General features: G+C 49.7%; 1 protein-coding gene and 1 gene segment (V, D, J or C); both read right to left on the bottom strand.

Moving 5' to 3' along the window:
- Window positions 1–22,867, bottom strand: part of LOC128978512 (M1-specific T cell receptor alpha chain-like) — a 118,563-nt gene that overhangs the window by 46,086 nt on the left and 49,610 nt on the right. The window lies entirely within an intron of this gene.
- LOC128978522 (T cell receptor delta constant-like) overlaps window positions 1–22,867 on the bottom strand; it is a 71,978-nt gene that overhangs the window by 13,627 nt on the left and 35,484 nt on the right. Inside the window, 1 exon segment of the C gene segment in view lies at window positions 17,239–17,244. Within this exon segment, the coding sequence occupies window positions 17,239–17,244 (6 nt within the window).

Raw genomic sequence — 22,867 nt, 5'->3', positions numbered from 1 at the left:
TGCTTCAAGCCTTGCCGCCTCAAGTTGCCCTGCCCTGCCCTCCCTCAAGTGCCTGGTCCAGAGCCTGGGATAAAACCACGAGCCATGCATGTGCAAGCTGGAGAAGCCAGAGTCACCTAGCAGCCAGAGTGGCTGAGCCTGCTTCCCCTTGCCACCGGAATCATGCTGTGCCTCAGTTTACCCAGGAACCACAAAAACACCTGTTGCCAAGAGCGTCGTTAACTGCCTAACATCTACTGCAGCCAGACCAGCCTGGGACCACGCAGTAAACCTTTCCTGCCAGCAATCTGCCATGCTGCACCTACAAGAGTGCCCCAAAGCTAATGCAGCAGCGGCAGCAGTATCCCTTATATGGGTGAAATCAGCTGTGAGTAACTGATTCACTGCCCTTTGGGTTTAACGATTCTTATTGAGTCTTCTCCCCACTGTAACTGAGCACTACCTGCTCTCAGAGACCTTCTCTTTCCAAGTTGTTGCCTCCTAATTTGCACAGAATAGTTTGTATTTGCCCTGAGACTGCATAATCCATTGTAAATATATCTTCCAACCATACAAATCTTCCTTTTAATGAGTTTTGCCATATTTCATTTATAAAGGGTTACTATTTTTATTAATACCTGTTTGCCATATCATTTATTAATTATTGTTGTGAGGGTAATTAATAAATAAGCCTCCCCTCAACCGCAACAGTACTAAAAAGTGAGACAGGGAACTATACGCAGGAAATTGTAGAATATGCTTGTGTAACTTGTGTAAATTGTTCTTTATTGTTTGCCTTTGCTGTTAATTGTATATTCTGTTTGCTTTAATGCATTTATGTAAAGGCTTGGATAGTATAGTGAAACATTAGCATAACTAGAGAAGCTAACAGCTAACAGCTTGTGTGAAAAATCGCCTATGTAGCAAAGTAAATACAACAAGTAACAAGTTGCTCAAGGACATGCAGTCGGTTGCTGGCAAGAAACATGGGGACAGTGGGAGTAAATCACAAGGACCTTGTATGTAATAAACCAGGGTGAGACATGCTGCAGACCAACTGAAGAACTACATCACTAAACTACCACCTGGAGGACCACGAACTACGCCTGCGCAATATCAAAATGCTAATGCCTACAACTAATTTGATTAAACACACCTTTTTGTATGAATAGGTATTAGGAATAGAATATTTAAAAAGGAACTAGATCATGTACAGTGTGTGTGTTGGTGGAGCGCTGACTCTCCCATGCATCCAGTGCTGTTTGACTGCCTTTTACTGCCTTTTATTGGCTTTTATTGTGTTTTTATTGTCTGTTAGTGCCTTAAATTGCCTTAAATTGCCCTTTTCAAAATAAACCTTTTTTTTTTAAGTTCAAAGTTTGTTTGGCTCTGGCATTTATAACACTCTAGTACCTGTAAATATCAGCTGTAACTAACTTGTAGCATGGTTTGTACATAGATAAATTCAAAATCTCTATAAATATCTCTGCTGTTCATTTCTCAGTGAGAATTTACATTTTCTAACAATTAATTAATACAAAGTCCAGCAGTGAGCTTTTCCTTGTTAGTTCCTCCACTACCTATGTCAAGAAGTTATCATTGACACACTGCAAGAGTCTTGGAGGGATGTGCTTGGAGGAATCCCATAGATCATGGTGCTGGGCAGAGAAGGGGTCTAGGAGAGCTGCTTGATTTTCAGAGATCAGCTTCTTCAAGCTCAGGAATGGTTCATCCTGACAAAGCACAGACCAGTCAGCCTCACCTCATCCCTGGAAAGATGATGGAGAAGCTCATCCTGGAGGCCATGTATAACCACATGGAAGACAAGTTTATCAGGAGTAGCCAACATGAATTCACCAAGGGGAGATCCTGTCTGACTAATCTGGTAACCTTCTATGAAATTATGATCAAATGGGTAGATGAAGGCAGAGCAGTGGGTGTCATATATCTTGACTTCAGTAAAGCCTTTGGTACTGTCTCCCATAACATCCTCATACAAAAGCTCAGGAGATATGGCATAGATGGCTGTCAGTGAGGTGGATTGCAAACTGGCTCCACAACAGAGGTCAGAGGGTCATCATCAGTGGCACAGAGTCAACTTGGAGGCCTGTGGCCAGTGGTGTTCTCCAGGGATCAGTACTGGGTCCAGTTTTTTTCAATATCTTTATCAACGACTTGGAGGAGGGCATTGAGAGTACCCTCAGCAAGTTCCTGATGATAGAGAAGTTGGGGGGGGTGGCTGACACCCCTCAGGCTGTGCTGCCATCCAACGTGACCTGGGCAGGCTGAGAGCTGGGTGCAGGCAAACCTCTTGGAGTTTAACAAGGACAAGTGCAGGGTCCTATATCTGGGGAGAAATAACAACAGGCACCAGGACAGGTTAGAGGCTGCTCTGCTGGAAAGCATCTCCACAGAGAAAGACCTTGGAGTGCTGGTGGACAGCAAGTTCTCCATAGAACAACAATGTGTCCTTGTGGGCAAGAGAGTCAATAGGATCCTGGGCGGCATCAAGCAAAGTGTGTCCAGAAGGTCTAGGGAAGTTCTTCTACCATGATAAGACAAGGAACAACAGGTACAAGCTTGAACACAGAAGATTTCACCTCAACGTGGGGAGAAACTTCTTTACAGTGATGGCGCTGGAGGCCTGGTGCAGGCTGCCCAGAGAGGTTGTGGAGTCTCCTTCTCTGGACACATTCAAAATCTGTCTGGATGCATTCCTGTACAGATTACCCTAGGTCACTGTGCTCTGGCAGGGGGGTTTGGCCTTGATGATCTCTGGAGGTCCCTTCTAACCTCTAATGTACTGTGATACTGTGTGATACTTAAGTCCTGAAAAGGTGACAGAAGCCCAAAATGCTGAACAAGGAGGTCATGAACAAACTCATAAATGGTAGACACAATGAACCATACATGATTCAAAGTCCTCATTCTAGTAGCTGGGAGATTACTAGAGAGCAGTATCCTTTCTAGCCTCCTGTTCTTGTTCTTCATGTGTCTGCTGCTGAACACTGTGGGAGATTGTTAAAAGGATCTTTATTCTTACCAAAACCAGTGTCTACAAATCTTACCTCCTCTGTGTGCTTTCAGACAAGGATAAGAACAGAATGCTAAGCCTAAATGGAAACATCCAAATACAGTGGATTTGTCCCCACTTGGTCAACTTGAGCTGATGATCAGATTTCCAAAAAGACCTGCTTGCAAGATCCAAGAGCTTATGCTGAATGTTGAAGAAATCACTCTTGAATAGAAAGGTCTTTCTGTTGTCTGAGTCATCCTGGGAATCAAATTTGTGTATGTGCTTGCAGCTGGCTGAGAAGAGACTATGCAGGCCCCATGTTTCCACCTCCAAGAGAAGTCAGGGAGTGAGTCAATTTGTGTGTGGTGGTTGAATCTCTAACAGTCAGTGTGGTAGCCCACACAGTGGTGGAGACTTCTACAAAAACATTTGCTTTTTTCCGGTGCCAGGTGATGTCTCCTCTTTCATAGCCTTTGAAGAGCTGGGCTGTATTTTCCTCTCCCTCCCTGGTGTGTTTCTGAACAAACTAATACTGTTCCAGAGAGGTTGCTATCCACCTGGGGGCTTGGCAGATAGAGCTTTCACTAAAATATTGTCTACACTTAGCAAAAGGGAGGGGGAAATGCTCCTTTTGAGTTGTTAAGAGCTGTTGTCACTGCAAGGACCTAATTACTGGCTTCAGAATCATAGAATCGCAGAATGCTTCGGGTTGGAAGGGACCTTAAAGATCATCCAATTCCACCCCCCCTACCATGGGCAGGGACACCTTCCACTAGCCCAGGTTGCTCAAGGCCTCATCCAGCCTGGCCTCAAACACATCCACAGCTTCCCTGGGCAGCCTGTTCCAGTGTCTCACCACTCTATGTAAATAATTTCTAGCTAATATCCAATCTAAATCTCCCCTCTTCAGCTTAAAGCCATTATCCTTTATCCTGTCACTACATGCCCTTGAAAAATGTCCATCCCCAGCTTTCTTGTAGGCCCTCTTCAGGTACTGGAAGGCTGTTATAAGGACTCCCTGGAGCCTTCTCTTCTCCAGGCTGAATAGTCCTTCAGCCTGTCCCCATAGTGGAGGTTCTCCAGTTCTCTGATCGTCTTCATTGCCCTTCTCTGGACACACTCCAACAGTTCAATGTCCTTCTTGTGTTGGGGGCTCTCTTAACCCAGAAGCTGGGAGGCAGACACAGTTATTTTAACAAACTTTAAGAAAATTACAATGAAATATTTTAAAGAATATCTAGGAACCAGCTGCCTCCATCATTAATGTTCAATTTAATTTTGTCCCACATCTCCAAACTCCTCCTGGGCCCTCAATTATTTCTGTTCTCAGAGCCTTTGTTCATGCCAAACAAAAGCTCAGACCATCTTTATGACTTTATACAAGAGTTAGTCTGGTTTAGCTAGTGGTGGTTTAATGGACTCCATGTGCTAAAGTTGCTTTATTTAGTGAAGTATTTTAGTTTTAGTATTTCTTGTCATTTTTCTAAGGGCCTTGGGAATTTTTGCTTGGTTATATGCATCTTTTTTTTCTCAAACCTTTGTTGTTTGAACTCAGATTGATCACTGAGCTTCTGATTCATTTATATGTGCCTTTAGCTGAGTTTGAGGGTGGGAAAAATCTAGTAATGGTTGTCTGAAGTTGGCTTTTTACTTGATCTTTATCTTATTTTAATGATTTTGATTTTTCTGGATTTGTGGAGCAGTTTCTGAATCCTCAAATCCAGTTCTAAGACACAAAAGGCACCAGCATTATCTCACCCTGGTCCCAAACCCCCCTGGTTCCACGCTGCATTACGTAGTATGTTGATTTGTGTCTCTGTTGGTACCAAGCTCCAAGCTCTTTCTCATTTTTATTCACCAGTTTTCCACCAGTGCTGGTGTATTTTCCACTGCTGCCATGGCCATCCTCCTCTGCTCTTCCTGTTGTCATGTTCAATTGTTTTCTCCTCCTTACTACCTCACTCCTCCCGAAAAGTTGTGGAGCTGGCTGATGACTTTCAGTCTTTCGAACTGTGGGAAGGACAACGAGGTCTAAATACATCCTGCAGCAAGCCCAGCTACAAACAAGTGCCTTTCCCACACCCTTCATCACCTGCCAAATCTTCCCAGAGCAGGAAGACTGCACCCTGCTTGTGACTAAGCTCTCAGATGCAGTTCACAGCCTCTTTCCATTTGGGTGGCCACAGAAACACACCTGCCCTCACAGCTTCCCACAGGCCACACCCCTGGGTTTAGTTGGTTTAACAGCTGAGTTCTGCCTTTGCTTTTCCTATGTCCTGGTGCATCCCCTCAAAGAAAACTTTTAGGAGGAGCTACAGTACTGCCAGGGATGTATTAGTGAGTGTTTAGGCTTCCTGCGTTCCCCTGAAGACATGTCCCTGAGGTCTGCTTCAGAAGTAATGATAAGAGAAAGAGCTCCTCTTTGCTTTAGAGAAGTGCCCCCAGCAGATGAAGATATGTTTTGGAGGGGAACTAGCAGGTGTTCTGTGTGTGCATGGTTGGTTGAAATCCTTCAGCCCTAGCTGAAAGGTCTAGCCTGCTTCTCTCCAGAAGAACCTGTGCTAAGCCTTCCATCATAATTCTTCTTGACCCCCCCCAAAATTCTCCATTTGTACTTTAACACAATTTTAGGTGGGGAACAGCTCCCAGCACATCAATCTGATTTCATTACACATGTATAGGAGGCTGTGCCCATGGCTTTTATTGCAAAGGACTGCTGGTTCTGGTATGCATCTGTCAAGGAAATGACATCTTAAAGGATGTGGAGGACATTAAATCCTTCCGTGGACACACCCACCTCATTCAACCTTCCTTCCAAGAGAAAAATGTCTGGTCATGGATTCCCTGAAGACATTACAGGTAATTTTAGGATATGAGATATTTAAGACCAAGCAGTAAGTCACAGCCTTATGAAGAAGACAGCTAAAAGGAGAGCTGTATAAAATCTCTCTATAAAAAGAGATCTGTAGCATCTGATTTGGGAAGTCACTCAGCTGCTGATGTCTATAAGAAAGGAGGGTGTTATCAGAAGAAATAAAGTAACACTTCTTTTATGTAGCCTTGACAAGACATTGGCCTGACAGGCAGTCCAGAACGTTGAATAGCTCTCAGATTAATCCACAGCAGCAGTTCTTCCACAAGTCCAAGCTTTGACCCAGCACTGAAGGGTCAACACTAAATCATGTCCCTAAGCTCCAGGTCCACACACTGCTTAAACACCTCCAGGGATGGTGACTCCAGCACTGCCTTGGGCAGATCATTCCAGTGTTTGAGAACCCTCTCTGGAAAGAAATATTTCCTAGCATCCAGCCTGAACCTGCCCTGCTGCAGCTTGGAACCATTGCCTCTGCTCCTGGCCCTTGCCACCAAGGAACAGAGGCTGTCCCCTGCTTGCTCCGACCTCCCTTCAGGGAGCTGTAGAGAACAAAGAGCTCTCCCCTTGGCCTCCTCTTCTCCAGCCTGAACACCCCCAGCTCCCTCAGCCTCTCCTCGTAGCCCAGGTGCTCCAGGCCCTTCTCCATCCTCACTGCCCTTCTCTGGACAGGTTCCACCCCCTCAATGTCCTTCCTGGAGTGAGGGGCCCAGAACTGAGCACAGCACTCGAGGTGTGGCCTCCCCAGTGCTGAGCACAGGGGGATGGTCACCTCCTGTTCCTGCTGCCCACCCTGTTTCTGATCCCAGCCAGGATGCCATTGGCTTTTTTGGCCACCTGGGCACTGCTGTCTCATGGTCAGTGACTGCCAACAATCATCCCCAGGTCCCTCTCCAAGTTGCAACTTTCCAACAACACATCCTCAACTCTGTAGCTCCCCATGGGGTTGTTGTGACCCAGGTGCAGGACCTGGAACTTGGCCTTGTTGAACTTTGTACAATTAGCCTTGGACCATGGGTCTCTACCTGCCCAGGACTTACAGCAAAGCCTCCCTACGGTCTAGCAGATGGACACAGCCACCCAGCTTGGTGTCATCTGCAAACTTACTGATGGTGCACTTAATCCTCTCACCCAGATCTTTATCAGTGATAAAGATACTAAGGAGGACAGGCTGAGTACTGAATCTTGGGAGACACCACTGGTGATTGGGCACTGGCCAGGTTTAGCTCTACTCACCACCACTCTTTGGGTCTGGCCATCAGCCAGTTTCTGACCCAGTGCAGAGGGCACTGAGCCAAGCCTTGTGCCAAGAGCTTCTGAAGCAAAGTTCTGGGGGAGATAGTGTCAAAGACTTTACTAAGTCCAGGCAGGAAATGTCCATGACCCCTCCCTCATCCACTAGGAGAGTCACTTTATTGTAGAAGGAGACTAGGTAGGTTAGGCAGGACCTGTCTTCTTCAAACCCCTGCTACTTGGGTCTGATCACTTGGGTGTCTTGTTATGTGCCAGCCTGACCTGCTCTATGACCTTTCCTGGCACTGAGATCAGATTGACAGGTTGGATCATCCTTCCAACCCTTCTTGTAGTTAGGTGTCACATTTGCTGGCCTCCACTCAACTTGGACCTCCCCTATTAGCCAGGACTGGTGACAGATAATGGTGAGTGGCTTGGTGAGCACAGCTGCCAGCTCCTGGAGTACCCTTGGGTGGATCCCATCCAGTCCCATAGGCTTAAGCACATCTGAATGGCACAACTGGCCATTGATCATTTCCTCCTGGATTGTGGGGCTGCCTTCTGCTCTTCCTGTCTTCCAGACATGGATGGGCAGTCCTCAGGACATGTGTGTTTGTTCACAGGGAGCCAAAGCCAGAAGTGCATAGCAGACATTTTTCATCATATCTCAGGAAAACTCACCTGGACAGTGCAGTTTCTGGTGCAGTGTCACCCTTGGATCCAGCTGGCTCCTGTTAGGTGCTGCAACATTACTGAGACTCCCTGAACAACATGAGCTATCCAAATGCAGCTGAGTTCTGCCCTTCCATGTTCGAATTTTAATTCCTTCAATGTTCACTGGGCTTCTTCCAAAATAATTTTAAAAAACCCAACCTCAAAAACTCCCTGTTGTTTTCTGTCTGTGGGAGAGAAGGCAAGGGAAGGAAGAAGGTAAGAGCATTTTGTGCGGTTTATGTGTGGTTGAGAAAGTCTCTGCTGCTGCTGCAGCCTCCCTGTGCCCCTTTCCAGGAAAGCTCAGCCCAGCTCATTCCTGAGAAGTCTTCTCAAAGACAACCACAAAAGACCTGGCAGGATTTAAACCATCCTCTTCTATTTCTGTCCTGGTTCTGTCTGTGTTTCCTTGTGATTTCTTGCCTGGAATTTGGCAGAGAAGGGTATGAATAGAAAGAAACAACTCAGAACCTGACCATGAGAAAAAGGAAAACAGGCTGGCTGGAAGGTAGCTTTGCTTTCCAGTGCAAAGTTCTGGACCTCTCCTCTGCCCAGCACCATAATCTATGGGATTGCTCCAAAAACATCCTTCAAGAGCCCAAATTCTGATCTCCTGAAGTCCAGGGCTTTAGTCCCACTTTTTGCACTGCTCCCTGTTCTTTGGATCCTTAGCTCAAACACTGTACGATCACTGCAGCCAAGGCTGCCCTCATATTCCTGTCCCCTCATTTGCAAGCAGACGGTCCAGCTCATCAGTCACCCGTGTCAGGAAATTGTCATCAGTACACTGTAGAATCTTGCTTGATTGCCTGTGCCCTGCTGTGCTGTCTCACCAACAGACATTTGCTGTGGTTCAAGGACCCCATGAGGACCAGGGCCACTGAAAGTGGGGCTGCTTCCAGTTATCTGAAGAAGTCCTCAATTTTTGTTCCTGATCAGGTGATCTGTAGTAGCCACTCAGCACTGTGTCACCCAGGCTGATCTGCTGTCTAATCCTGCCCCACAGGCTGGATCATCTTACATCCCAAAACAGAGCTCCAAAGCATTCCAGCTGCTCTCTCACAGGCAATTCCTCCTCCTCACTTTCCCAGCCTCTCTTTTCTAATCAGCTATCTCACCGTGTGTTCATGATCCCATAGCTCTGCAGCCAGGCCATGGAGGGAAAACAGAGTGATTCTGGAGAAGAACCCAGGTCATGTGCATTACCCTGCACATCACCACACACACACTCACACACAGCTCACATACTCTTTGAGGTTCACAGAACAGAAACATAGAACAACCCTTGCAGGAACAGATGTTGAAAGATCATCTGGTACAGTCTTTTGCAGGAAAGATCCAGCACTCCAGCTGGGAGAGAGTAGAGCAGAGGGAAAGAATCAGTCTGCTGCCTACATTGCCCAGGGTACAGTTGGCTTTCTGTGCTGCAAGCTCATATTGTTGGCTCATGTCCAGCTTTTTATCCACCAGTACCCTCACAGTATCCATCAGTATGCCACCTGTCCTTCTCCACAGCACTGCTCTCAATGCCATCATCCCCCAGTCTTGATTGACAGCAGGGGTTGTGCCAACCCAAGTGCACCTTGCACTTGGCCTTGTTGAACCTCATGAGGTTCACAAAGGCCTACTTCTCAAGCCTGTCCAAGTCCCTCTGGATGGATCCCATCCCTAAGATGTGTCACCTGCAAATTTACTGAGGGTGCACTCAATCCCACTTATGTAATTTATGAGGATATTAACAGCACTGGTCCCAGTATGGACCCCTGAGGGTCACAGTCATCACTGTTCTCCATCCAGCCATAAAGCCACTGACCATTAACCTCTGGATGTGGACATACAGAAGATTCCTTATTCCCCAAACAGTCCACTCATGAAAACCATCTCTCTTCAGTTGAGAGAAAGATGTTGTGAGGGACTGTGTCAAAAGCCTTGCAGAAGTCCAGAGAGATGGGATGCAGATAGGTCATCCCTTGTCCACTGGATGTAGTCACTCCATCATAGAAAGCCACTAGGTTTCTCAGGTAGGATTTGCACTTAGTGAAGCCATGTTGGCTGGCCTTGGTCACGTCCCTGGCCTCCATGTGCCATGTCAGAGTGTGGTGGTTTTAAGGCTATGCCCTTAATTTCTTTTCACAGAGTTCAAGCAGAAAAGTAAAAGAATGTAAATAAATCACAACTGGATGCAAGAAAGCAAAATAATTATTATTCTAAACACTTCCATTGGAGATGTAGAAACCTTTAAGATTCAGTTCTCAAAACAAAAGTTCAGTTCTCTCTGCAGCATTCTAGCATGGGAGTTTCTGCTCTGCTCTTCTGGCTTTGCTCTGGAGATAACACACCTGCACACTGACCTTGGCTAAGTTATAACAATATCTCTGCTTCTCTTCTCTCTTTCTTTTGGACAAAAAAAGCAGGGGGCAGGGGAAGAGGCAGGGAACCAGTCTCCTGGTCTCCTTTTTTGGGGGGGCAGGGGGTTTTGTGCTGTTTGTTAATTGTACAGATTTGTAAATCTTGTAAATAGTGTATAGTTGTACATATCCATTGCATTCCATTATAGATTGTAGTTTTTGCTTGTAAAATACAGCCTCATTTACTTCCAAGCTGAGCTAGTCTGGTGGTGTTAATGTGAGGAGATTTCAACCCACCACACAGAGCTTCTAGGAGAATCTGTTATATGGCACAGAGGTGAGGCTGACACGTGGGTAGATCCCAGGCTTCTCCTCTCTACCCTTTTTTACGATGGGTGCAGTGTTCCCCTTTCCCCAATCCCCAGGAACTTCACCTGACTGCCAGCAATTTTCAAAGGTCATGGACAGTGACCTGGCAACTACATCAGCCAATTCCCTGAGGACTCTGGGATGCATCATGTCAAGTCTCATAGACTTTGGTATGTTCACGTCTCAAACCTGATCTTCTTTTACAGGTGGAGGAACTTTGCATCCTCAGTCCCTGCCTTGAGGTCCACCTACTCAAGAGGTGTGAGAAGAAAGGCTACCAGTGAAGACTGAGGCAAAACTGCTGTTGAGTACCTTAGTCTTCTCATCTATTGTCAGCTTGCCAGTTTTCCTCATCAGCTGGACACGCTTTCTCTGACTGTCCTTTTCTGGTTGACATACTTGTAGAAGCCCTTCTGTTACCCTTGGCATCCCTTGCCAGGTTTGGTATTTGATAGAACTTCTGTGGTCCCATAGCTCACCTCCATGTACTCAAATTTCTCTTCTACATAAAGTGTAAGTCCAACTCCTGTTTTTCATTTTCTCTCTCTGAGTTTGTAACCATCCATTGTGCTCTTCCAAGCACAATGAGACTTTTTCCAAGTTTCTGTGATTCTTATGCCATAACTCTGAGACTGGGCATGGAGCTCCAGTTCCCCGTTTGTTTCCCAGATGATGTGCATTGGTATGCATGCACCTGAAGTGGCTAAACTCAGGGTTGCTGAACTCAGAAAGGCATGGGGAACATTCCTCACTACTCTCATTCACTCTATTGCTTATGAACGTGCAGGTGCCACAGCTCTGGACATTGCTCACCAAGTTTATTGGTTTAAAGCACAGTTCACTAAGTCAGCTAACGTGGTATTGAAGATTCTCCTTCCTCTTCTACAGAGGTAGATCCCTTCTCTCCTGAAGAGGATACATTCATCAAAGAATGTGACTGCAGAAAACAAAGCCCCGGCAGTGACATCAGAAGGAAAAGATTACCTTCGCACCCATGCCTTTCACCTCATGGACTCTGAAGTCCTAGTTTAAGCTGCCCAGGTTTTGTACTACTGTGCCACGGTGCCATGTGGAAAATAAGTAGGGACTAGGAGTCTGTGCTTTTTACCAGTGGTGGCAGACTCTCTGAGACATCCTGGGTGAGATTCCTGACAAGCAGTAAACTTCCCTTGACTGTCTGTCAGGCCAGAAGATGGATGTCTCAGTGCCTCTTGCCAGCACACTACCAGCACTGACTGCTTCCATTGGGAGATTTTAGTGTACACTGCTGGTCCCATTTCCTCATGTGAAGCTGGTTCATTGGTGTGGGCCTCTGCCATGGATCTATTGCTGGCTGGTCTGTCCAAAAGGAAGTAAAGAGATAACCAGTTCCCATGGGGCCCCAGACACCATGGTGACTCTTTCTCCAAGGTGCTATTTGCTGCTCTTGCATAGGCAGTTCCTTGATGTGTGGCTCCAAGATCACCTGGACAATGCTGCAGTGAGGAAGAAGAACCTATGATAATTTCAATGAGCAAAGGTCAGAGCAATGCTGATGAGCAATGTGATGACACTGGACTAGTTGAAAGACTAAATCCTTCTTTTTGACTCCAGATGAACATTGTAGTTTAACACCAGCCACAAACAAAACATCACACAGCTGCTTGCTCACTCCACTGCCAAGTGAAAAAAAAACAAAAAACCCAAAACCCAAATCCCCAGCAAAACTCATGTCTTGAATTACAGTTTAATGGAACAGAAAAGGAGCCAAATAGTAACAATGGACATAATATTAATAGACATTTTTTGCACCTGAGAGACAAATCACTTTGTCTTTGCCAAGCCAGCATGGTGAGGAACTCACACTGCTGCCCCTGAATCTGCTCTGAATGAGCACAGGAGGGACAAGGAGCTCCCAGAGGCAAGTGGGGCTTGGCCTCTAGGCTTCCATCCTGGACATGGTCTTTACAAGATGGGTTGCACTGCCCCACGAGCAGGCTGCTGCTGAGACTTTTGAACTGGCCCTGGGGCTGGAAGCTTGCCCTTTCTAGGGACCCATATCTCTTGGTGCTGCTGGCGTTCCCCACAGACGGGAGCCTCTGACCTCCCCTAGGCAGACATACTCCCCACTCTGGCCCAGCAACATCCTCCCCCACTTGCTCTATCCTGATGATTCTTCTGCATGTTTTTTCCTTTACAAGGATCTCCCAGACCACCCAAACAGAAAAGGCCCAATAGGGCTACAGCCAGGTGAGATCTGGGTTATCCTTGGTGCTGAAGGTGTGGGACAGATGTGCAGGCTCAAGCCCCACAGTTCTTCCAAAAGTCACCTACACAGGACTCAGCAGGGACCCGGGTGTTGGGGCTTATCAGAGCAGGGGCACTGCTCATGCTACTCAGCAGGAACCCAAAGCTCTCCTGTGGGTATATGCAGCCATGGGATCAGACCCCTTAACTGTTTAGGGTCTGTTTAGTACCACTGTTTAGGGAAAAACTGCTGACTTGACAGACTGTCTGAATGCTTCCTCTGTCCTCTCTTTTGATGCCTGCTCCAAGATGAACCCTTGGGAAGATGATCCAGGACAGGCATGAGAAGGGAACTTGCAGAAAGTAGAAGAATCTACTGAAAAATGGATACTTGAAGCTGGGAGAAGCAGCAAGGGGATGCAGGGCTGGGGTGGCTTGAGGTGTACTGGGACACTTGGGACTGTCCCAGAATGGCAGCACATGCTGGGTTGTCTAAAATCGTTAAGTCCATGGAGAGCTGGAATTTTGTTCTAGTGCAAGACACCCTCCATACCCTCACTGTTGAGGTTGTGCTATTACATTCCAGGCTGGCCCTCAGTGTGAGACCCCAAGCGCTTTGGTTGTCTCAACCAGCTCCACTGAAGGGCAGGAGTGCACATGGCAGGAAAAGGGGTTCTGCAGGTCAGCTTATTACTTTGACACTCCCTGAACATGACGTTTCACAACTCTATACAACTCTGGATTTCCATGGTCAAATTTTAGTCCTCCAGTGCTCGTTGTACTTCTTAAATAAATCTCTTTCTCTGTTGCTTTCTGCCTGTGGGTGAGACTGAAAATAATTAAAGATTAGTAACACGTTCACGGGTTTTGTGTGTGCTTATAAGAGACTCTGCTGCTGCTGTGCCCCTTTCCAGGAAAGCCAGCCCAGGCTGTTCCTGAGAAATCCCCTTACAGACAACTACAAAACACTTGGCTGGATTTAAACCCCCTTCTCTCATTTCTGCCCTGGCCTTGCCTGTGTTTCAAGCATTGTGCCCTTTTCCAGCTCTCTGGTGCTGCAGAAGTAGGTGCCTGTGTCTGCAGCTGAAGGCGAGAGCACTTTTAGCAACAGCTGGTTCCTGGAGACGTCTGCAGAGACGGTGACTTGGGTCTGGAAGGATGAAGCAATGTGCTGGAGACCTGTGAAAGGATATTGCAATGCAATATGCTGCAGGTCTCTGCTAGGAGTCTGACGAACCCAGTCCCAAGCGTAGCTGCTATCGTTGATAAGTACACCAGAGATGTGGCAGGTGAGCTTCAGAGACTCAGAAATCTTCCCTACTGTAGGACCAGAGGCCTCTGTCTGCACCTGAAAAAAGGCACCTGTGACCCAGGAGACAAGGATGAACAGGCAGGAACAACTCAAGCAGTTGCTTTGTCTACTCCACCAGTTCCCTGAACTTCTGCTTGTGATTGCCAGGATCCAGCAGCTGCAAACACACATGGCTCACAAGCTCTTGCTCCCTTTATAGTGTCAGAACAGGGAGAGGAGACTTCCCCTTTCTTCCAACGAGCTTCTGGTAACCCTCTGCACTTTCTTCATTTCCTCTGCACACCCCTCCAGCAGCATAACTGGTGAGCTGAACCAAGTGCACATAAGACACGCCCAAAACCAGAGCAGGGCCATCGACAGACACACCTCACCGGATGGGCCATGACTGAGTGCCTGCACTACAGGGAACTTGTTTTCAAAGCTGGAGCAGTTCTGGAGCATGCGAGGAGCAAGGACTGCCTTGAGGCATGGGAAGGTGGCAAGGAGGGTTACTGCAGAACAGGACAGAACCGAGTAAAATATTCCTTGTGAGAATGAAACATTTCAAAACCGTATGCTGTAACTACATGACTCTTGGGAGCAGACTGGGAGAGTCTGGGATGAAGCTCCCTCCCAAGAAAAGAGGCAAGAGCTGGGACCCTGGCAAGAGTTTTGTTCAAGTTCAGATGTTGTTCCCTCCCTCTGTGTACCGGCACAGAAGTAGTGGGGAGAGTCCTGGGGGTGCAGAGCCCACAGGGACAGACATGTCTGGGACAGGGAATTGTCCTGGGATACCATGGCTCAACACTTTACTGCTGCTGCGTACTTTGTAGCACCAGAGAAATCAATGTAAGACAATAGAGCCAGCCACCAGCTGTCTGATGGTATCACCAAACTCCACGAATGGAGCGACCGAGTCCCAGGACACTTGCAGCCCTCTGCCGGCCTCCACCCACCACGGCTGCGCATGCACTGCTGTGGACAGAGAGCACTGGCAGTTGGTTGGGCACGACCAGGGCCCGAGGCCATTCCCCTGCCGCCCCGGCCAGGAGCCCCCGGCCCAGCCCTTACACAGCTGCCACCCGCATCTGTGCCAGCCAAGCCTCGCGCCCAGGGCAGTGTTCTGCCTGCCCTGCCCGTGACTGAGCCGTGCCTGGCCCTGGCACTCGGCCCAAGCACCCAAAGCTGCCCTTGCCCTCTGCCTCCTGGCCCAGTGCCGGCCTCAGTGCCCGCCACATCTGGCTCTTGCCTGCCAGTCCAGCAGTCGAGGACCAGGACAGGAGACATGGACTCAGCCCGGGCGACATCGGTCCTGGCAGCAGCCTCAAGGCAGCCGAGAGGAACTGCACCGGGGCTGCTCCTGATCGTGCCTGACAGACCTTACCCGGCCTGGGCCCAGCCCTGGCCAGGCATGAGAGGAGTGGGGCATGGCCGGTGGCCATCGCGGAGTGCCTGACCCTGGTGCATGAAGGCTGCTGGCCCTGTGCTGTCAGCGCGGCCAGGGCGCTGTCCCACTTTGTGCCCTGCCGAATGGGGTCAGGGCCTGCTATCCAGAGGGACCTCGACAGGCTGGAGAAACGCGCTGGCAAGAATCTCCTGCAGTGCACAACAGGGAGAGCAAAGGTCTGCACCTGGGGAGGAGCAGCTCCACACACCTGGCCAGGCTGGGGCTGCTCAACTGGAAAGCATCAGTTTGGGAAAGGACATGAGGGTTCTGGTGGGCAACCAGGAACATGCTCAGGGTGCAAAGAGCCTTCATGGTATCTTGGGTGCTCTTGACAAAGAATTGGCAGCAGGTCAGGGAGGTGATCCTTCCCCTCAGCACTGGAGAGCGCACACCTTGGGTACGGGGTCTACTTGTTGAGTCCCCAGCATAGGACAGAGGCAAATGAAGGCAAAGGTGATAATAGCAATGGAGCACCTCTTCACAAAGCCATGCTGATGGTCAGTCAGGAAGAAGGTGGGGGAGGTGCTTCAGGCACCTGGGTAGTGATTTTCCTGCAGCCTGTGGTGTGGAGGTTGACTCCCTGCAGCCCATGCAGGAAGATGCTGTGCACCAGTAAGTGGGTGTGCCCTGAAGGAACCTTGGAGAACACGGGAGAGCTCATGCTGGGGCAGGTTCCCAGAAGGAACGGTGGTTCTGTGGGCAGGAGCCCAAGCCAGGAGGAGATTTTCTTGTAGGTGTCAATCCCCTGCAGAAATCCATGCTAGAGCAGTCCCTTCCTGAAGGACTACACCCCATGCACAGGAGCCATGCTGGAGGAGTTTGTGAAGAACTGCAGCCCATGGGAAAGACTCTTGCTGGAGAAGTTCATGCAGAACTGTCTCCATGGGTGGGACTCATGGAGAGTCTCCCATAACATCTGTAGTGGCATGCAACACAGACTCCGTGGACAGTTCCAAGTGAAGATGTTGATTACATTAAATAGTTCACTTAGCTGTTCTTCTGACACAGTGTTGTCACACTCTAATTGGTTTCATGTCTACTGACATGTGCTCAGGCAAAGCATACAATTGGTTAATGCTAGCAAACAAGCTTCTAAACATATCCAGCCTAATCCTGTCTGGTTTCTCTCTCAGTTCCTGATAAGGTGTACATTCCTAGATCAAAGACAAAACATAGCCTTTTCAAAGTTATCTGAAAGCTCAGTAAATATCGAATAGATGATTGGCCTGTGAGGTGGATTGGAAATTGGCTCAACAACAGAGTTCAGAGGGTTGTCATCAGTGGCACAGAGTCACCTTGGAGGCCTGTGGCCAGTGGAGTTCCCCAGTAATCAGTACTGGGTCCAGTTTTGTTCAATTCCAATGACCTGGAGGAAGGCATTGAGTGCACCTTCAGCAAGTTCCTGATAATACAAAACTGGGGGGGTGACTGACACCTGTCAGGCTGTGCTGCCATCCAGTGAGAGCTGGACAGGCTGAGAGCTGGGGGAAGGCAAAGCTCATGAAGTTCAATAAGGACAAGGGCAGGGTACAGCACCTGGGGAGGAATACCAGCAGGCACCAGGACAGGTTAGAGGCTGCCCTGCTGGAAAGCAGCTCCACAGGGAAAGACCTTGGAGTGCTGGTGGGCAGCAAGTTCTGCATGGGACAGCAATGTGCCCTTGTGGCCAAGACAGCCAATGGCATCCTGGGGGGCATCAAGCAAAATGTGTCCAGCAGGGCTAGGGAGGTTCAGTTCTCCCTCTACTCTGCCCTGGTGAGACCACACCTGGAGTACTGTGTCCAGTTTTGGGCTCTCCAAGTCAAGACAGGCAGCTGTCTACTGGCGAGAGTCCAACAAAGAGCCACAAGGATGATTAGGGGACTTGAGCATCTCCCCTGTGAAGGAAGACTGAGAGCCCTGGGGCTGTTTAGTCTGGAGAAGAGAAGGCTGAGAGCGGATATGATCAATGTCTATAAATACGAGGGTAGGTGTCAAGAGAAGCAGGTCAATCTCTTTTCAGTGGTGCACAGTAATAAGACAAGGAACAACAGGTACAAGCTTGAACACAGAAGGTCACCTCAACATGAGGAGAAACTTCTTTACAGTGAGGGTGCTGGAGGCCTGGAGCAGGCTGCCCAGAGACGTTGTGGAGTTTCCTTCTCTGGAGACGTTCAAAACTTGTGTGGATGCATTCCTGAAGGGCTGCCCTGGGTGATCCTGCTTTGCCAGGGGTATTGGACTCAAGGACCACTGGAGGTCCCTTCCAACCTCTAATATTCTGTGATTCTGTGACTCGCTGCTGCTGCAGGAGTAGAGCATGAGAAAGAATCATCAGACACAAGCTTCAGGAACTGGCAGCAAGCTCCATTCCCTATCCCTGTGCCCTGCTTCTTGGGGGGAGGTAGAGAAATCAGGAGTGACATTGAGCCTGGGAAGAAAGGAGGGGTGGTGGCAATGTGTACTCAGATTTGTTCTTCTTTCTCATCATCCTACTGTGATTTCTTGAAAGAAATTAAATTCCGTTCCCAAGCTGTGACACCAATTGCTGGGTTATCTTCCTGTCTTCATCTTGACCCATGACCCTTTCACTCTACTTTCTCCAACTGTCCAGTTGAGGGTGGGGACTGATAAAATGAAACCAGGTGTGCACGTGCTGGCCAGACAAACTCAGCCTACTTCTTCTTCCTGATCAGGTGATCTGTAGGAGCCTCCCACCACAGTGCCACCCACACTGACTTGTCTTTCCTAAAGAGCCTGCCTGCAGCCACCACAGTATTCCTGGATGCTACCACACTGCATCCCCAGGAACCCATAGCTCTACAGCCAAGCCACAGAAGAAAACAATGGACAGTGCTGGATAGGAGCCCAGGCAATGTGCACAAACCTCCACTTCACCACACAGCCTCTGAAGCTCCCCAGAGATCCTCTTGCACCACAGGTGCTCTCAGCCCTTCAACCACACTTCCCTGCTGTTTGCTGCCAGCACACCAGAGGTCTGTCTCCTGCACCTGCCACTGTGTGATACTAACTTCAACCTGGTTAGCAGATGCCAGACAGCAATGCTGACATGTCTGTATTCTCTGCCACTGCTTTTTGAGCCACTCTGCTGCAGAGCTGCTCCAGGGTGCACATGGCAGCAGCACAGTAATACACTGCTTCATCCCCTGGCTTTGCTGCCCGGATCTGCAGAGTGAATCTGTTCTTGGAGCTCTCCACAGATCCTTCAAAGTGATTCTGGAAACCTTCTCCATAGTAATCACCTTGTCTATAAATCCATTCCAGAGTGCCACGAGGACCCTGCCGGTACCAGAACATGAAGTAGCTCTCCATACGGCCTCCTCTCATGCTGCACAGGAAGGTGCCTCCAGCATCCTCTTGCACGTTCAGTTCCCTGAGTTGCTCCAAGGCCACCTGGCCAGTGACTGCTGCAGTGAGGAAGAAGAAGCCATGATCACTGCCAGGTTCAGAAGGGTCAGAGCAACACTGGTGAGGGCACTGCAATGGTACTGGAGCTGCTGGAGGACTCAATAGCTCTCTTTGAACCCAGCTGACAAAGACAGGCAGTGGAATAGAGCTGGCACCAGGAGGCAGGGCTCATAAAGAAGAAGACCATGCCACAGAAGGAATTTTTTCTGATTTTTCCCTTTTCAGGAAGGAAGATTTTGTACCCAGAGATTCAATCACTTTGTATCTCCCAGGAATGCAAGATGAGGAACCTACAGTCCTCCTCCTGAAACTGCTCTGAATGAGCACAGGAGGGACAAAGACCTCCCACAGGCAAACCTGGATTGGGCATTCTGCAGCCATCCTGGACATGGTATTTACAATCAAAGAATTATAGAATTGTTTCAGTTGAAAAAGATCTCAAAGATCATCAAGCCCAAGCATAGACAGGATGGGTGGCAATGCCCCACGAGCAGAGTGTCCGGTCCAAGTGCAAAGCATTAGGAGCCCAGCTGTGGGAGGAGGAGGTAGGTGCCCTCCTTGTCCCCACACTGCAGAAGGGGCAGGCTGGACACAGGTGCCTGACTCACAGCTACAAGAGGAGGATTCCTCTTCTCTCTGTCCTCTGTAGGGAAGGCTGAGGAGGCTGAGCCAGGGCAGGTCAGGCTGCAGGCTGTCAGCACAGTTCCACAGAGCCATGCAGAGCACAGGGGTGTGCTTGCTTCTGGGGGCCCCATCAGCCCTTCCTTTGCCTTACCCAGGATGGGCAATAACCCCAGGTGTATGGCAGTCCACATGGCCAGGCCTGCTCTGTCTTGCTTCTCTTCAGCTTCTCTGCCTGCAGCTCTGCCCACATCTGCCCTGCCTCTGCCTCTGTCACTGCAGTCAGCTCCTAATCCCTCCCTCAGTCGATGACAACAGTGAAGGTGAGAGGTGGGGCTGGAGAAGCAGAACTTGAAGCTGTTAGTGCCCTCCCAGGTGCCTCTCACCCTGCAGGCTGCAATAACAGAGCCCTTGGTTGGCAGCAAAACATCTGGTGGGCAAAAGCTGAAATGTTGCTCTAGAGCCCTCCGTGATCTTCCTTGCCAGCTCCAAGCCTCACACAGCCTTGGCCGGGCCTCAGCAGCTTTGTGTTGAAGCTCAGCTGGGTTTCCTGCCTTTGTGTAACAGCACAGAGGTAGTGGGCAGAGTCCTGGGGGTGAAGGGCCCACAGGGACAGAGATGTCACAGTCTGAGAATTGTCCCGGGATGTCATAGCTCGACGCTCCACAGACTTCCGGAATTGAACGACTGAGGAATCATGGCTGATGTAGGACACCCACTGGAGCCGGCCACCGGCTGCCTGATGGTACCACCAAACTGCACCGAACCTTTTAAAGCCGTGCCCGCGGCAGTGCAGGGTGACCGAGTCCCCGGATGCTCGCAGCCCTCCGCCGGCCTGGACCAGCCTCAGCTGCGCATGCACCGCTGCAGACGGAGAGGGCTGGCAGTCGGCTGGGCGCGACCAGGGCCCGAGGCCAATCCCTGGCCAAAAGCCCTCAGCCCGGCCCTGCCACAGCGGCCGCCTGCATCTGTGCCAGCCAAGCCCCCAGCCCGGGGCAGTGCTCTGCCTGCCCTGCCCGCGACTGAGCCGCCCCTGGCCCTGACACTCAGACCAAGTGCCCAAAGCAGCCCTCACCCTCTGCCTCCTGGCCCAGTGCCGGCCTCACTGCCCACCCCGTCCGGCTCTCACCTGCGGGCCCTGAGGCCAAGAACAAGGCCAAAAGCCACGGACCCATCCCGGGAGACATCGATCCCGGCGGCAGCCTCAGGGCAGGCGAGCGGAACTGTGCACAGGGCTGCTTCTCACTGCCCCCGACAGACCCAGCCTGGCCCCTTCGAGGCAGCAGAAGGGCGGAAGCAAAGAGAGATGTGGGTGACGGTCATCGGCCCCGGCGGAGCACCCAGCGACGGCACACAAGGCTGCACGTCCTGGGCTGACAGCGTGGCCCGGGCGCCGTCCTGCCCTGTGCCCTGTCTCGCCCTGCCGCAGTGGGTTAGGGCGTGGGAACATCGCGAAGGCAGGCTCACAGAGACATCTGCTGCCATCCAGAGGGACGGCAATAGGGTGGAGAAAAGGGCTGGCAGGTGATGGGGCACCTCGACTTCCATTTCCAGGAAGCTGAAGGACAGGCATGTCGTCTGGCTGCACAAGGGGCTAGTCATGCTTGACCTAGATGGTAATGTTTGATAGAATTGAGGTGGAAGGTGTCCTTAAAAATGAAGAGGCAGGTAGAGGAAACTGAGATAACAAAGAAATGACCACATGAGGAATCACAAAAAATCACAACCTCTGCTAGTGCCTCACAAGTGGTCTTGCTGTAAATCAGCAGTGACCCCCAGAGATAGCAGACACTGAACAGCCTGAACTTCGAAACTTTTAGGACAGAGCACAGGCTTAAAAAGCAACTGAATATTAACTTCTGTGCCCAGAGAAGTGAAGAACCAATTTCAATCAACATGCAGTGAATGATGCAGGGTTGGGACACAAGTAAAGGAGGACATGCAGAAGGCAGATCAGGAAGTCTGCAAAATCTGAGTACCTGAGCCAAAGACGAAAGGAAGAGAGGAAATTTTTATGCAGGAATTCAGGATAAAAGGGAAGCCGAGATTTCCAGCAATGTGAGAGATTCCCCAGAGATTTCCCCCCCGCCCTAACCCCCCCCTCGTGGAATCTCCCTTTATTCAAATAAAGTACTACAAGACTTCTCTGTCTGCATTGTGACCATGAACCTCTAGCAACAGATCAGTTCCCTCAATCTGTGCCACAGGATGTGCCCTGAAGGAACCTTGGAGAACACGGGAGAGCTCATGCTGGGGCAGCTTCCTGCCAGGAACGGTGGTCCTGTGGGAGAGAGCCCAGGAAGGAGGAGATTTTCTTCTAGGTGCCCATGCCCTGCAAAAATCCGTGCTGGAGCAGTCCCTTCCTGAAGGACTACACCCCATGCACAGGAGCCATGCTGGAGGAGTTTGTGAAGAACTGCAGCCCACAGGAAAGACTCTTGTTGGAGAAGTTCATGCAGAACTGCCTCCATGGGCGGGACTCTCTGCTGGTGCAGGGATAGAGCATGAGAAAGAAGAATCATCAGAGAAAAGGTTCAGGAACTGGCAGCAAGCTCCATTCCCTATCCCTGTGCCCTGTTTGTTGGGGGGAGGCAGAGAAGTCAGGAATGACATTGAGCCTGGGAAGAAAGGAGGGGTGGTGGCAATGTGTACTCAGATTTGTTCTTCTTTCTCATCATCCTACTGTGATTTCTTGAAAGAAATTAAATTCCTTTCCCAAGCTGTGACACCAATTGCTGGGTTATCTTCCTGTCTTCACCTTGACCCATGACCCTTTCACTCTACTTTCTCCAACTGTCCAGTTGAGGGTGGGGACTGATAAAATGAAGCCAGGTGTGCACGTGCTGGCCAGACAAACTCAGCCTACTTCTTCTTCCTGATCAGGTGATCTGTAGGAGCCTCCCACCACAGTGCCACCCACACTGACTTGTCTTTCCTAAAGAGCCTGCCTGCAGCCACCACAGTATTCCTGGATGCTACCACACTGCATCCCCAGGAACCCATAGCTCTACAGCCAAGCCACAGAAGAAAACAATGGACAGTGCTGGATAGGAGCCCAGGCAATGTGCACAAACCTCCACTTCACCACACAGCCTCTGAAGCTCCCCAGAGATCCTCTTGCACCACAGGTGCTCTCAGCCCTTCAACCACACTTCCCTGCTGTTTGCTGCCAGCACACCAGAGGTCTGTCTCCTGCACCTGCCACTGTGTGATACTAACTTCAACCTGGTTAGCAGATGCCAGACAGCAATGCTGACATGTCTGTATTCTCTGCCACTGCTTTTTGAGCCACTCTGCTGCAGAGCTGCTCCAGGGTGCACATGGCAGCAGCACAGTAATACACTGC

Source organism: Indicator indicator, chromosome 37, assembly GCF_027791375.1.
Source record: "Indicator indicator isolate 239-I01 chromosome 37, UM_Iind_1.1, whole genome shotgun sequence".
In the NCBI taxonomy this organism is placed as follows: Eukaryota; Metazoa; Chordata; class Aves; order Piciformes; family Indicatoridae; genus Indicator; species Indicator indicator.
This window is presented reverse-complemented; position numbering and strand designations above follow the sequence as displayed.